Raw genomic sequence first — 16332 nt, forward strand, 5'->3', positions numbered from 1 at the left:
AAAGTCTGATATAAAATAAATAAACCAAGTAGCCTACTAACGATCCGAACTGGAAAAAAACTAACCTGAAATCAAACATTTTGATATTGCAATGATTTGATTGGATTGTGCGCCAGCGAATACAGCCAATCAGAGCCTTTGACAGAAAATCAAATAGCTGCGTTTACTTACTTCTGTGACACAAGAAAGGTGGTTGTTGATTTCAAGGTGTAAGAAGAAGTTCGTTATAGCTTGACATTGTGAAGATTGACTAAATGTAAACAGATACTTGTATTGTCAAAACCAAGTTGAATTAGATTGTATTCTTTTTCGGTCGGGGATTTTAATGAATTCGAAGAAACACTGAGGAAAATGGAATTTTCATGTAGAAAAATTGGAAATTGTCGCTTGATAGAAAGCTAAGCATTCCCTCCTTTGTGTTTTCTTCTTCTTTTATTGTATTTGAGCACCACTATAAGTACTTTGGATGTGGTTTCTAGCTTGACAGGACATTCTCACTCTTCTAAAACTCAAGGATCCACTTTTAGGGTAATGAGGGGACTACATGTATTGCCGATAAAGCAGTTATGAGCCAAATGAGACGTTATTGTTCTATCTAGGTTTTGGCTAATGACGCTATGCAGTCAGTAATGAGAGAAATGTTGCTAGGCCAGTGATAATAGCCTACCCTTTGCCAAGGTGCTAGTGCAGTACGGTCATGTTTCAGAAGGAAATGATTTACCTCATACAGTCAGTTGACCAAACCCAAGGCAAGTAATATATTCTTTGGTTTAAGCGTTTGGTTTGTTAGTTCCTTTTCTACAGAACACAGTAAGGAGTTGCTCGTACAGACAAATAGAATTCAAATTTCCATATCATAACGTATTTACCATTCAAACCTAATCTTCTGGTAATGAATTAAACAAACGGATTTAGCATGTGTTATTTATTTCAGATAATATAAATTGATTATATAATAAAATATTTTCACTGTTAAAATAGTGCTCAATACATCAATTGTAGTGCGATATAGAAATGCCACTGTTAAAATAGTGCTCAATAATCAATTGTAGAGGGATACAGAAATACCACTGATAAAATGGTGTTCAATACATTAAATAATATAGAAATAAAAGTTCTCTTTTAATATTTGTAAAGTCATGAAATAAAAAAATAAAGCACATAAGTATTAAAAAAAATAAGCGTGAAATAAAAAACTTATAATATAATAGTCTATAGTATAAGACAAAAAAGCATGAGATAAAAAGATTACATGAACAAGCAAAAACAATTGAGTTATCAAAGTGATAACAAACATCTTAATCTTTGACCTCATCAAATCTTATAGCTATTTGAAATGTAGGTTGAATTTGAGATTTTGATTGAGCAGCCTCAGGTTCATATTTGACACCCAGGTCAGTTACGACTTCTGTCCCTGTCAGAGGATCTTTAGACACAAGGTGTGCCACGATATGATTCGGATCGACAGGAGTGTCTACAGCTAAACGGAAACCCAATGAAGCAAATCTGCGATTTTGACAATTAGAACATAGCTTTCTTTCCCATCGGTCGAGAACACCTCGATGTCCTAAAAATATCAGCTTATCTGCCTTCTTCGCGTATGTTCTAACAAGAAATGAGCCAGGATAAGCATCTTTATCTAAATTAGAAATCTTGAAAGTGAAGAATCTCTTCCATTTTCTATCGGCAAAATGAATAACCTTCGAATCTGATGGTTTTAAAAGAAGAAAATTACCCCATAGAGGATATTTAGCAACAAGTTTAGACAAATCAAATACAGCTCTCAGCGGTTGATTTGAAGTTACACGACTCTTCTGTCTCAGCTCGATTTCAATCTCTTCTAGTTTCTCAACGACTCGTGTATATAGCCGTGATGCAATGGATGGTATAATGGCGTCTTCTAATGAACCTCTAGAGTAGGTATATCCAAGTTGACCTTCAATATCCACACAATCGTTACTGGTTCTGGGAACGCCATATTCGTCTTGGAACGGATACAGAATCGTATCCATGTTTAATTCTTGATCAGGAGTTTGATTTGGTGTTGGTCCTTGACCTTTTGTTGACGTTCCGGTGTTGTGACCAGGTTCGGGTATTTCAGGCCTGATAGTTAACTCATGCTGTTTATCCCATTTTCTCTGCCAGATCCAAAATACACGATCGATATTACTGTGATGAGAGAAAAATATCGGATCAAAAGCAGCAACTTCATTGGCACCCATTTCGCCATTGGACCCCTGAATTAATCCAAAATATTCACCAGGATTTTCTGGATTGGTGAAACCGCCAATTGATAAATGTATGTCATTATGTGGTTGTTCTAAGCATGAATCACCATGATCTACCGAGGTGGTGTTAGAGAAATTATTATAATCGTCTGTGTCCAGACAATCTTTGAACTGAGAATAGACGCTGTTATATCCTTTCCCTGGATATCTTCCATTGTTGATGAAGTATATAACGTTCTCTTGAAGAAGCTCAGTGGGTTGTACATTCATCTCGCGTATCTTGGTATTATGGGCTTCAGAAACCGCCTTAGCTTCTTCAGGGTTAACTATGCCCGAGAATGGATATCGCATTGTCGTATAACCCTCAGGTTTAACGTAAAATTTATCAGGATCTGCCTCTATCTCTCGTGGAAATTTGAAGTCAAGTAAAGGATTAGGTATACTCGGATCACCATCAATTGTTACTGTTGGCTGTACTAGTATAGGGGGAAGACCTTCCTTCCTGCTTCCTTCAGATGTGGTGTCCCAGTAATGTAGGGCAACATCACCATCCGGTAGAACAGTCTGTAAGGCTTGCTCCATCCGTAGACAATAAAAGCGATGCCATGTTGGAAACAGAACATTCGAATGCTGACAGTAACCACTCCAGGCTTCAGTAGGACTTTGGAGATCTTTAGGTTCTACCATTCTGTCTTTAAACGGCATGCCATGATAAGATGCAATGGACCAAAATGAATTGGGGTTGGAAGGTGGAAGATCTTTGACAAGTTTCCAGGCTTTGAGAAAGTCGTTCTTCTTCTTAGGCAAATCTTCAAGTTCCCGTAATGAGTATCGAACACGATATCTGAAAAATAGAATTTGAATACTTTAAATATATTATTTAAGATAGTATTCACGAATCTGAATAGTCCCGTGCGAGTGACCCCCTAAAAATCATATAAAAGTTCTAAGATTTCACTGAATTTGTACCAAACAGACCGATCTTGCTTCTGCCTGTAAACTTGTTTTTGATAAAAAAAAAAAAAACTCAAAACGTTTCAAGCCATTTAAAACGACGCACTTTCAAAGAAAGAGTAACCCTCTCTCCTTTTCAATGACTTTGGAATGGATCAATACCGTTCTGCGTGTTTGCGATATGTACCTATTTCTCATGATTTTCAAAACAAAAAGATCATCAAATATTTCCTTAGGAGTAACCTACTCTCTGCGTCTACCAAAATTTAATATACCTAATAGTTTGTAAAATAAAGCGTCGTCTAATATGTTGAAAACGCATTTTAATGGGCATCGTTACGAGGTCGTACTAGGCAAAAAGAGACCTATTGTGAATCACTTCAATCTCCCCGACCACTCTATAGAAGACTTGGTAGTTATGCCTATCAAGACTGTTTCGCCGATGCTTAACATTAAACCGAAACATAGAAGATTACAGATTATTGGATGGACCAGCTGGACTGGTTTAAACCTATAACCATACTGCGACCAATACGTCAATAATTGTGAAAATTTGTGTAAAATGAAAAATTTATTCTGCTTTCACTTCCAAATGCACGTTAGATGTAATTGTCGCCTTCCTATATAAGAAAAGTTTCCATTTAGGAGAGCCTAATTGTAGAGAAATATGTCTCCAACGTACTCTGAAGGTTTCAACTAAAATATTGAGTCTTTATGAGGCCCAACACCAAAACTTACGGTGGCTCACATACGGCATATTTCACTTTTAATTTATGAATTAATAACAATAATTTTCATATAATTCAAAATAAAAAGTGGAAAATGTCGTATGTGAGCCACCGTAAAAACTAGTCATTAATAATTTGTAATAATTTGTACACTGCATTTCTACTTAACCCTTTTGACACTTTCTCGGTTTGATTATGTAGATACATAGATGTACATAAGATATTTTAAAATTATTATTATTCCTGTATAATTTACGATTTTTTAATATAGAAAATTTTGCATAATGCACCTATAAAGTTCTCTCAATATTTGGAAATAGGGAAAAGCAGGCTGATGCCACTATCCGACGTCCTTCTTCTTAATCATTAACCGATGCAGAAAAGTAACACTCTATTTCATATTATTTCCAAATATTCAATTGAAGAAAATGTAACTTACTCAGATGTTGCCTGTTTTAAGCCAGCATGTTGTTGGGTTGCTTGGAACATAGCACTGGATGACTGTATCCCTGCTAGTTCTAGAAAACCTACAATGAATTATAACGCCTGAAAGAATCTTGGTAACTTGAAATATACAGATAGAAAAGTTTAATTTTTTGAATAAAAAAAAAATTACTATGACACATGATTGTTTTAAAATTGAAGGGTAATATTGATTTACTGAAAAAGTAATTATTCTTAAAATCAGATTTGACAAAAATAATATCTGTAGTATTTGGAATGATTTAAATAACAACCAGAAATGTATAAACGTCAGTACGTAAGACATACCTGAATAATATGTGTTCTATTATCTGCACTAGAAGACAGATAATACTGGGCAATACAGTCTTATATGTCATCGCTAACAGGATACAAGGATCATTTACACTTAGTAAAACGGAAAAAATAGTCTCGCATGGCAATTTTATAAGTACGTTATATATGTGTATACAAATCGTAATTTGTCAAGCTTTGTTTTCGTACTTTTACTTATTTTTTTTTCCCCTATTTTTTGGAGAACGTCTCTGAAAAACTGCATTTTTTTGCTAAACTGGAAGTGGCATATCGCATTTTGTGCAAAATGTGTTGGGAGTCTGTAGTGCTTAGTTTTGGGCAGATGAAAAAAATACTGGGAGACAACCAATACATCACACATTATTTAATTACTACCGGTTCGGGAGTGAAAACTTCCGATTTCTCAAAATCACATCAGGTGGCCACGCATGCGCTGTTACCTGAGAGTTACGCATTTTCTCGTCATTTTTTACGATTTCCTTGTTTAGAACAGAATGTTGTATTTATTTTTCATTTTCAGTTGTTTTTTTTGTCATCAGAATATTGACATTTCTGCAATACCACATTCTCTAATAAACATAGTGATTTGATTTTTTTCATTCTAAATCTACGATTGGTTCTCTTTCAAACGATATGAAAAATTGTTTTTAAATATTGAATTTTTTTACGACTGAAATTCACATCGATGTGGTTTTCATAATCAGAATACACTCTTTATTCTCTTTTAAATGATATGTGGAATGAGTGGCTTAAAACAATATCTTAAATCATTGTGCAAAATTTAAAGAGAATCCAATATTTTGTTAATTTATAGGTTTGGCACTTTATAGGGTTTAAGATGATTGACAGGAGGTCTGGTAATAAAACAGTAGATTTGAGCCTCACTTTTCACATTAGTCATGGTTCAACGCACACAGGTTTTAAAACAGAGGGTATTATCAATATGTTATGTAACCTACTTCCTTATTTGTGCTTTTAATCTCATAAAGATATTTGTTTAACATTTTCCTAGGCTGAATCTATGCCATTATGAATTTTGTTCGACTAATAAAGAGCTAGCACATTTAATAATAACATCATCCTTAAAACAATAGCAATAATTTCATATGTGGGGATAAAAGAACCAATTCAAAGTAATAAGACAGACGTTAGGCAAACCGAGATGATATTGGGGTCTATAATGAATAAAAACCTATGTTTATTATTAAACTCTTCACCTGAATTATTTCTAACAGAAAACATTGAAAGCAATCGCAATAAGACGGTATAAATATATAAAAAGTCACATTATTCAAGTTTATTTCCAGACACAAACAAAAAGTGTCTGGAAGTTGCAAGTGGACTATGGCTTGAAGTCAACTAACTTTTTTTTCTCTATTTTCGTTACAAATTGAGAATTTTGAGGTGATATTATTGTTCATTAATGGTAGACTTATGGTAGTGTTGAAAGCTACAAGCTAGAAGTTCCAAAAAGATCCAAAAGCCACGGACAAGGTTTCGTGCCACCCTTGGAGCTGTTCGCAGTTCTAGTTTTTCTTTGTTAACCACAAAATAAGTGTTATATCATTGGTTGCTCACTACTGTAATATTATACTTTGTTAGCTAATGCAGAGGTCTCCTCTAGTTGAAACTTACTCTCATGGAACCTGATCATATTAAGTCACAAAAGTTTTCATAAATTGCACTCCAATGCACATTGAAATGTTTTGCATGCTGTTATGCAAAGTCAAACAGATAAATAAGCAGATATCTAATTTCCTGAGACGCCTACAGATTTTTCCCTTTGTTACATATTATGACATGATGAATTTGTTGACTTTCCTCTCCTCCTTGATTTCATGACCCAATACCACGCGGTTTCCCGTTTATGTTCACGTTGACCTTTACTAAGTAACCACCTACATTTAGCGACCACAATAGAGTCCCACCTCCACCTTTTCAAAAATTAACGACCACCTTCATTACGCAACCAGCGACCATGTATGTAAACTTCATAACATTCTCATTATCTCAATTATAAGATAAACATGACATGGTTCCACATACAGGTGCCATTAAAAGGGATTATAGTTTACTGGCAATTTGCTGATCTCAAAAGATTAATTTAATTGTTTATTAATTACATCAGTCTAAAGATCAAAAATGGCCTTCAAAACAAAATAATTTTGGTGTTTATTCTGTCCAAATTTTTGAAGAGACCGTTTCCGATTACCCCCTTAAAGAGTCTCTTCATACAGTTTCTATGTATACCATATGGCGTAATATCCTTAATATATATATATATAATATTATATTCCTGATGACGGAGCGAGAACCACATTGAAACGTTGAAGTAATACATATTCTAGAAGTATCTATCCATAAAATTGTCTTATTTATCTATATATATATATTGTTAAGATAGCTGCTTGGACAATGAGTACTATTGATGTGTATTCATGACAGAGTTGGTTTATTATCATAAATCATACATAGTAAACATAAAGATGGGATGACCTGCCAAGTCGGTGACGAGAGTTGAAGTGGGACCGTTTAATTAAAGATTTACTCCCTATGAATATTGTGCTCGCTGGACTATTAAGAACGTTACAAACAAACAGTAAAAATGAAAAGCTTGGCTGATCATAGAACATATTTACATATGTTAAATTTAGCAATATTTCTAGTCAATGTCACCCCCACCCCTTTTTTGTAATTACTTAATATAAAGACATTATATTAACACATGTACATAGGCCTATTTATAAGGCAAGCTTCGTGGGTGGTTTGACAATACGTCCACTACGAGTTCTTGAAAGTGCTTCTGATGGGGTTTTGGGAGTTGAGTTTCCTGCAACCGTTCATTATGTTCATCAACATTCTTACCAAAGACACTAATATCATCAGCTATACCAATACATCCTGGGCATTTCTCCAATATTTCGTCCAGTCTAGCCTGCAAAATATCTTGTGAAACATTCAAGCCAAAAGGTAAACGTAGAAATCGATATCGTCCATAGTGCGTATTGAAGGTTGTGAGCCGTGATGAGGGCTCATCCAGGACAGCAAAATTTAGGGGTATAGATCTAATATGGCTTATATGTTAACAGTCTTCCTGCCAAGGGCTCTGGCAATAACATTGTAAAGAAATGCTAGCCTGAAAATTACGTATTATCTCAACCTATGCCGAAATCGAGTGAACGAAACACGAATGAATAACAGCAATTTATTTATGAATATTAGTATAGTTATATTCATAAAAGTTGTTACGCCCTATGGAATATATAATACAGATAGGTCACCGGTTTATATTTCAGTGCAATTCGGCTTTTATAGTATGGGATGGTGTAATAGGTGAGCAAAGGGTTCTACAAGAGCATGATCCAATTATCCTTTGTTACGATTGAAGCCAATGTCGTTTTTACGGGGACTGGCCAAGCTAGGCCCTCATCTACCATTTTCTTATTATCTTATCAGTGAATATAGGGGAATAGTGGCTTGTTCCCACCACCCGGCCCCCCTCCTCTTGACAAGTATTTCATAATGCAAATGAGAGTAAGCATACCGTCAATGCTGCTCAATATCACACACAGAATTTGAAAATTTGAAGAACTTCAACAATTGTTTTTCCATTTGAAGTTTTTATTTATTATAAAATCATTGTTTTTATTATTGTATCACATTACGCTTATACTTCTACAAAAAAAAAGATGAAACAAGGAAAAGTATGCAGATCAGAGATGTAAAGCTACCACAGCATCCATAATCATTATAAATGATCTCAAATTATTACAAATGATCCCAAATCATTATAAATATTCACGAATCGTCCTAAATTGATCCTGAATCATTATAAATGACCCAAAACTCAAATCATTATAAATGATCCCAAATCATTATAAATGTTCCCAAATGATTATAGATGTTCCCAAATCATTATAAATGTTCCCAAATGATAATAAATAAATACAATCATTATAATTGTATCAAATCATTTACACATAGTATTAACAATAAAGAAATAGTATTGGAAGCTCTTAATTTATGGAGTTAAATGGTCTTTGGCCTTCGCTGCTAATTTCAAGAAGCTTGTTCATGATAACTTTTTGAACATTCGTCATATATATATTCGAATCTTGTTTCACGCAAACTTTCTTAAGAATTCACAATCTTGAACCATTGTCATTTCTGTCGTATGCATTAACCAGAACACAGCGCAACTTACAATAATTGCTATATTTATGCTAAAGGAAGATGTTGTTACAGGATTTACTTTGGTTACAAAACTATTGTCCGAAAACACCAACAATTATAGTCGAACAAAGATATGTTTGTACATCATGGACGCTGCAAATCATTAACGAGGCTTATGAAGTGCATTTATCCAGCATTCAAGTTTCTATTACTTTAAAGTTACTCAAAAAACAGTGGTCTAACTTCCATAAGGACTCTCTATGTTTAAGAAAAATTTCCCGAAGAAGGGGCCCTCAAACCGCAAGCCTTGCGACATGAATATATATTTATATCCTTTACGTCCACAGGCCCCTACTCATCTCTGGCTCTGGATAGTGTCACACCCTCATGATCAAAATGTTAACACCACAATTTTTAGGGTCTTGAATACTGCTAACCGATGATGGTCTGACATAACAGGTGTGTCTCACGTTTTTGGGGGCACGGATTTTAAAATTTCTAAAGCTTCGTTGTAAGTTGGAGGAGGTGTAGTGTCATATTGGAAGCAAGTGGATCCCATTAAATCTGTCACTGAGACGTGCATGCCGGGATATCTGCTCGGTCCAGCGCGATTGTTACTAAAATTAGCATCGGTTTCTATAACAGTGTCACTCACACTCGTCCCTGAAATAGTCTCTACAAAACCTTCATTTATATAACCGTCAGATCGATCACGTGACGAACCCACGAGATCTTCAGTACTGGAGGCGGTATTGGTCAATGTACCGTCACTTCCGCCAAAAAGTTGTTCGTACGATGGCGGTGGATCACAGTTTTGAGCTGGGGTTGTTGCTGACGCGTTTCTTTGATTTTGAGCTAGTCTAGATTTACGGCATTTGATAATTAGAACACAGATTAATGGTATCAATATAGAGCAGCCAGCTGAGAGAGCGATAAAAGCACCACTGTTTGTTACTCTCGCATCTGAAATGACAAAAATATGTTAAAGTTTCTGACGGTAGGAAAACGAGAACCGCTCAGGTGAATGAGACTTCAGGTACTTTGTATTAAATACGTATTATTTGCAATATATTTTTTTTAAATGCTGCCTTCTCGTGTCGACTGGCGATTCAGACCTTAGCGTGGCGCCCATGTCGAAAATGGACCGATTACTGGCAACCCCAAGATCAGATCCTGAGTACCCACGGATAGACTTCAAAAGTCATACCAACCTTCATCATGTGAACACAGAAATCTGATTTCATAATCAAAACATTTCCTTTCGTGTTCTTGATCTACATCTAAACAAGTGACTCCATATTTGGTACACGGAAGTTTGAGTGTGTTCCCTTTCCACAATTTCTGACTGACAAACGTCGACTCCTCATCTCCAACAACTCGACATTCTACATCTTCCGGTTCCCCATCCTTACATACTTCATTATTAATCTAAAAATATATATAAATCTATTTTACAACGTCACCTAGGCCAGAGCTTTCATTGAGACTCGTCTCAATACACCCTAACACAACGTCACTTCCTGAGAAACGGAAATTGACACCCGTCCCTATTTAGTCCTCTCTATATTCGTTGACGATGGAAAGTAATATCCGAAGCATCACATCATTTAGTCATTTAGGTATACTTGGATATTTCACGGATTCATTGGTCATTTGGTCCTATTCTTCTCTCTAACTCTTCAGTCATTGCAAGTTACTATTAAACAATGAAGATCACACAATTCCTCACATATAGTAAGGAAAGCATTTGGTTGGTTGAATATTATATGATCTAGAACTTGAGATACATAGCAATTACACGAAACGAAACATTTAGATTTGCATTTTGCATTTGCCTCAGTATGAGTAAAAACTTATACAAATTTATTGTAATTTTGCTTAAATTAAATTTATATTAAATACTTATTATTAATCACTTACTTTTTGTATTCTGATAAAAGTTTCGATGTCCTCGCCATCTGACGGTTCGTCTGTATTATACCATAGAGTCCAGCTGACTGACGAACCTAAAAATATATAATAATTGTAGTTTGTAGGATTTAATACTATATAGTAGTTACTTCCCTTGTTACAACAATTCCTTGTATGACAAAAGTGGTCTGAAAAGTTACATATTATACTGTAGTTATCTCCCTTCTCTTAATAGCTATTACACGGTGACAAACAACCTCGGCGAAAGTTACGTCAGCGTTCAGCTTTACAGAAACTGCCAAGGATTGCCAAATGACTCAGTGATATAATTATTCAATGGAGTTAACGACTGTCATGTATTGACAATGCTTATCAAAAAATATCAAGAATTGCATGCTAAATTCTTTTTATGCAAATAATCGTCAATATTCGGTCTACTTGAGTCGTAACTTTCTGTTGTTGCCCGTAGATGTTACACCAATAACAATTTAAAACTTGTTATAAACACGACTTAGTAACGAGGTTCATTGTCCTGTTATTTTAATCGCATCAGCAGACAGATAAATTGATAATGGCCCACTTAATTTACTAGATTCCTATAAAGTGACGGTGATCAATCTGTTCTAACCACATAGTATTTCTAGCCTCGGGCCACAATACAAAGTCTAGTAATACAAACAGGCCGTTATTCAGGTCAAGACGAAAACACCTTTAAGGTACAAAATATATTATCACTCAAAATAAACAAACAAGATTTGAAACCGACCCAAAACTCCTCATACAAAATATATGCATGTACGAAGCTGATGGAAAATAGCTCACCTGTAAATAGGTACAGATACTCCGGAAATGTTCAAGATCGGATTTGGCTAAGGACAAGCTGATAGAAAGTTTCATTTGTGAACCTAAGTTGCTATCCTTGTAAAAATATTTGTATATTTCTGTCTCGGTGAAACTTATATCTTTTACTTGTTTCATTGAGATTTGCAGAACTTCTTTGGTTCCTGTAATTCTATTACATCTTTACCAATTTACCAAGACTCTTGCTAATGTCAAATGGTCTTACGATAATGGCATCTTATTATGTTCAAGTTTTTGTCTGTAACTTCAGGAAGTGCAGTCTTTGGAAGGCAAATAGGATTGATGGAACATAAACGGTTCACATAGACATTAAAAGGCACAAGAATGGAGTGGAACAAGTAAACGGATTCTAAATATTCCTATATGTAAGCGTATCATAGTTTTAAGTTCCTATGTTAAGCGGATATAACTAACAGGATTCACGTGTCGTTTTCAATGAAAATTTCAGTTGGGATTTTTTAAATTGTTTTACTTCCTCGTGTATATGACAATACTTTTTATCTCAAATTTGATTATCGTTTTTATACAAATATTGATACAAGCTTACAGTAAGATTACTGAATGTGGTTCTATTAACTTATATAATCAAAGGCATACAATAATATAATGGTATAGCTATATCACAGAGTTTTACATCCTTCGAAAGAAAAGTATTTCTTGTCATCTAAATATTCATTATTGTACAAAGCTCGTTAAAGGCTATTTTAGGGTTGATTTGAGTCTTGAATATATGTAAATAGTCTTCAGTAGTATATACGTGTACTAGAACTGCACGAAATTGTGTAATCCCTTCAAATATACATCAAACTAGAAATTTCACTTTCTATTTCTATATATTATGTCTTTTCTAAACAAGGCGGACTCCCAAGAAAAGACGAGTCGTTATTTTTACATTCAAACGCAGATATGGAAATGGAATTGAAGGCTCAAATTTTGATGGTGAGATGTGAACTCTATAATTGATTAGCTTAGCTAAAAGAATCCTGTTTCTGAGACTAAGGTAAGATTGGTCACCTGTCCTTGTAACCTATACTATCATCTGATTATTTGGTTTATCAGCTGATAGATCTCCCTTACTGCTTCCCTATCTTATCAGCTAATACAGGATACGCAAGTTTCGGGGAAAAGCTTTTTAGTCATTTTGATTTAACCTTAAAGGAAGCCTTTAAGCCTTGAGCCTTCAAGTTCATAATTATCTATAGGCCTACTTGAAAGTTATTTTAACCTCAACATTTTAAAGGACTTTTAATTTTGAATATTGGTTGATGGGTTGATGACGTCATGTGTATACAGTAGACTCAATCATCCTGTCCCACTTCGTGTACGCACAGCTGTCTTGGTGTCAGAGACTATATCAACAAGACGTTCAACTTTCGGAATAAATAAAAGTTAAAATTCTTGTTTGATGTCTATTTGAAGGAATTATGCAATTTTCGTACAATTTTGGTAGTAGTGAAGACTATTTACATATTCAAATCTGTCCCTGTATACCTTAAAAATCTGTTTGGCCAGATTTAAAGTTCGAAAGCTATCAAAATTTACAATCCCATATCAAATTTACATAAAGAGTGAAACACTATTAATATCTGAAGTTATAAATATAGATACACACTATAATTCATAAAAGCTCCTATCAGGATATAACATACAAGGTGCAGTGTGTGTTATTATGCAATGTTTGTTTTGGCTTGACTCCTGCACCTTCCCAATGAGACAACACTTTTTATTCAAACCTATCAACATTTTCACCCGAAAGGAAAAGGTATTGCATATTGATTACATGTAGCTATTTAAATCTTCCATTTCACTTTTTTTAACACCACACTCCCAAACGTAATTCAAGGAACACGAAGATCAAAAAGAAAGATAACCAAAATTGGAAAGTAGACGGAAAGTCCTTTCGTCCTTGAAAAGATGAAATTTAGATTGAAGATTCTAATACCATAAGCCGAAAAGGGCGGAATTTCAAAAACACACGAACCTTCACACCTGTTGTACTCTTTAAAGATCGATAAAAAATGGAAATTGAAAAACTGCATAGCGTTGGCATCCTTCATTCATCATGCGCACGCAAACAACTTTATTTGATTTTTTTTTCGTATGACAGGTGTAAATCCTGGTAGAAACACGTGTAAGACATGTTATCTTTATAGTACTTCCTGCTTCTATATTTAATCGAGCAAAGATATTTATGTGAACATTCAGGCCTCTTTTAGAACACTAACACGAGCTGTCAACCTTTCTTAAAAACCGACTGACCGACCGAACAATCGACCGACAGATCGACCGACGTACGGAATAAATGCCACATTTCTATGTAGGCGTATAAATAGTAATGCAATCAAATCTGGCCCTACCCGTTCCTCGAACATGATATATGGACGTAATATCGTCACTGTAAGGGCCAGACACAAAAGGTCACATTTAATGGGAGTTCCTTTGATTTTTGGTTCGCTAGTTTTACAGAATTTTCACCGTGACAAAGGCAAAATTTATCAAAACCTTTGGTATCGATATTATTGTTTAGATTATATACATTGCATTACATCATTTCCTAGTTTTCACTGTAATATATTCACATATAGTAGTATTGACTGTATAGGTATCGGCCAATTAATTTATTATCCGAGTAAGCATCGACCGAGGCATGGATATCTTATTTCTTTTTCCTATTTGAATAACTATCAATCTTATTGATTTGTAGTATGATTTATTGACATACCAAATCGTGAATGACACCTAACAGGCCACCATACCATATTGTCATCTTAGATGCTGTATGCTGTTGGAAAACGGTCAAAATAAATTTTCGAGGATAATTTTTTCGAGATATAACATCAGCACAAAAATAGGTTTTCACACCTAGGATCCGTAAATAAGTTCTTTATTTATGCATTTGAAATGTCTTCCCAAAATTCCCCTCCCAATTCTTCTCTCAAGACATTTTTCTACAGAACAAAGTACATTTGACGTAAAAGAAATATAAATGAAAAGCTTTTAAAATAGGTGTTATGTTATGTCACAATTGCATTATGATGAATAAATAGTTTTTTATTACAAAATAAAAACCATAGTTTAATACTCGTCTTTAGGTTATAACTGGTTTAAAGGGGAACACTTGGCATTTTCGGGGGTTGATTTGGGTCTTGAATAGATGTAAAAAAATTTCGTCGGAAGTATTAGAACTAGAAAATATTTCCTTCAAATATACCTAGAAACAGACATTTAACTTTCTATTTCATTTCAACTTTAAATTTCTATATAATTATGTCTTTTCTATATTATAGCGTCATTTTAGCTTTCAAACGCGGATAATTCTGGACACACATTGGATTTCATCGGTGAGATGTGAACATATTTACCGATTAGCTTAAGTAACAAATCCCGTTTCTTAGACGTAGGTATGATTGGTCAAACGGATGGTGAACGTGTCCCTTTAATACATGATATCATTCTTTACTTGTTACTTGAATAAAACTTCCTCACAACCAGTAAAAACTCGACTGGGTAGGACAGTGTGTTAATTGTAAAGGGAGGAAAACCTCAGACTTGTAGCATTGTTTTGATATTTCTAAATGTAAATAAACAATAACTATATGTATGTATTATAATCATGTTTTATATATATATATATATATATATATATATATATATATATATATATATATATATAATATGACATTGGTAGGAGAGTTGTTTCTAACCAGCTGGTCGACATATAGCGACAGTCGTTAAATATATCTGAATAATAATAATAGTATTTATATTATGTATTCTTGATAAAGATTCCTGTATGTGAATTGAAACTTTGTTAAGATTAAAGGAAGGAGTAGTATATCTATAATAGTGTTATAATAGTATTTAAAAATAATGCTTAACCAATATCTATCTATTTCTATAAATTTCTTTACCTATTATATTTCGTTTAAATCATTAGTATTTTTGACTAAAAATTTAAGGGGGGGGGGGGGGAATGGGGCGAGGGGGATGAGGCGACTAGTCGGTGCAAGATGTTATTGTTAGTATTTGTTACTGTAAACGCCATAGAGCAGTCATTATACTGAATCGATATTTCAGGCGTGAAGTGATCTGTACAAGCAAGACAATCCCGTTCATCAAAATCTCGTCAAAAGAATAGTAAAATCGGGAGTAAAGGAAGTACAGTAGTGGACTCCTCAAAAGAGGGGTACGAACAGGTGTTTCAAAAAGAGTAAGCATAGTCTATAAAATGATTCAAATTGCTTCATCGCAATACCCGAACGACGGGGAAAATTCCATTATGTCCAGAATAGACCGAATAAAAAATATATAGGAAAATTGCAAGGATATTAACAATGAAGTAAGGCTTTGTCGACTTTTTCCTGTGTGTCAAAAACTTTCCATGAAAATACTGCGTTTCTAAACCTCATTAAACAATACAGAAGGGTAAAAATATTCAGTCTATTCAATACATGTATTACGGTGAAATAGCACACACGAAAAGTTAAACAAAAATTATCTTAGACCGTTGAATTCTTAAGGTAATGAATGGTGAAAGAGGAAAAAAACTGGTTAGACAACATAAAAAAAATACTTTTTAAAGAAAGACAAAACAATCATAAGTGTTGATCTATACATGTGGACACGCTTGAGAAATAAAAAAAAAACAGAATTTATAAAAATTAACATACTACATGGACTGACAATATCAGCTTTTTAGG

At 34.3% G+C, this 16332-nt stretch overlaps 2 protein-coding genes across 2 annotated transcripts; both read right to left on the reverse strand.

Annotated features, from left to right (window-relative positions):
- Positions 1-910: 910 nt before the first annotated feature.
- On the reverse strand, positions 911-6341 carry LOTGIDRAFT_234481 (hypothetical protein; the record flags this gene model as incomplete). Its single annotated transcript, XM_009062481.1, has 3 exons — positions 911-3072; positions 4350-4437; positions 6323-6341. The coding sequence occupies 3 exons, from the start codon at positions 6339-6341 to the stop codon at positions 1299-1301; spliced, it is 1881 nt and encodes a 626-aa protein (XP_009060729.1). The 3' UTR covers positions 911-1298.
- Positions 6342-9326: 2985 nt separating this feature from the next.
- Positions 9327-14391, reverse strand: LOTGIDRAFT_165469 (hypothetical protein; the record flags this gene model as incomplete). The annotated part of the gene is made up of 4 exons (XM_009062482.1): positions 9327-9823; positions 10072-10288; positions 10781-10866; positions 14355-14391. 4 exons carry the CDS (start codon positions 14389-14391, stop codon positions 9327-9329), a joined length of 837 nt encoding a protein of 278 aa, XP_009060730.1.
- Positions 14392-16332: the final 1941 nt, after the last annotated feature.

The sequence above is a fragment of the Lottia gigantea genome (genome assembly GCF_000327385.1).
Source record: "Lottia gigantea unplaced genomic scaffold LOTGIsca_51, whole genome shotgun sequence".
In the NCBI taxonomy this organism is placed as follows: domain Eukaryota; kingdom Metazoa; phylum Mollusca; class Gastropoda; family Lottiidae; genus Lottia; species Lottia gigantea.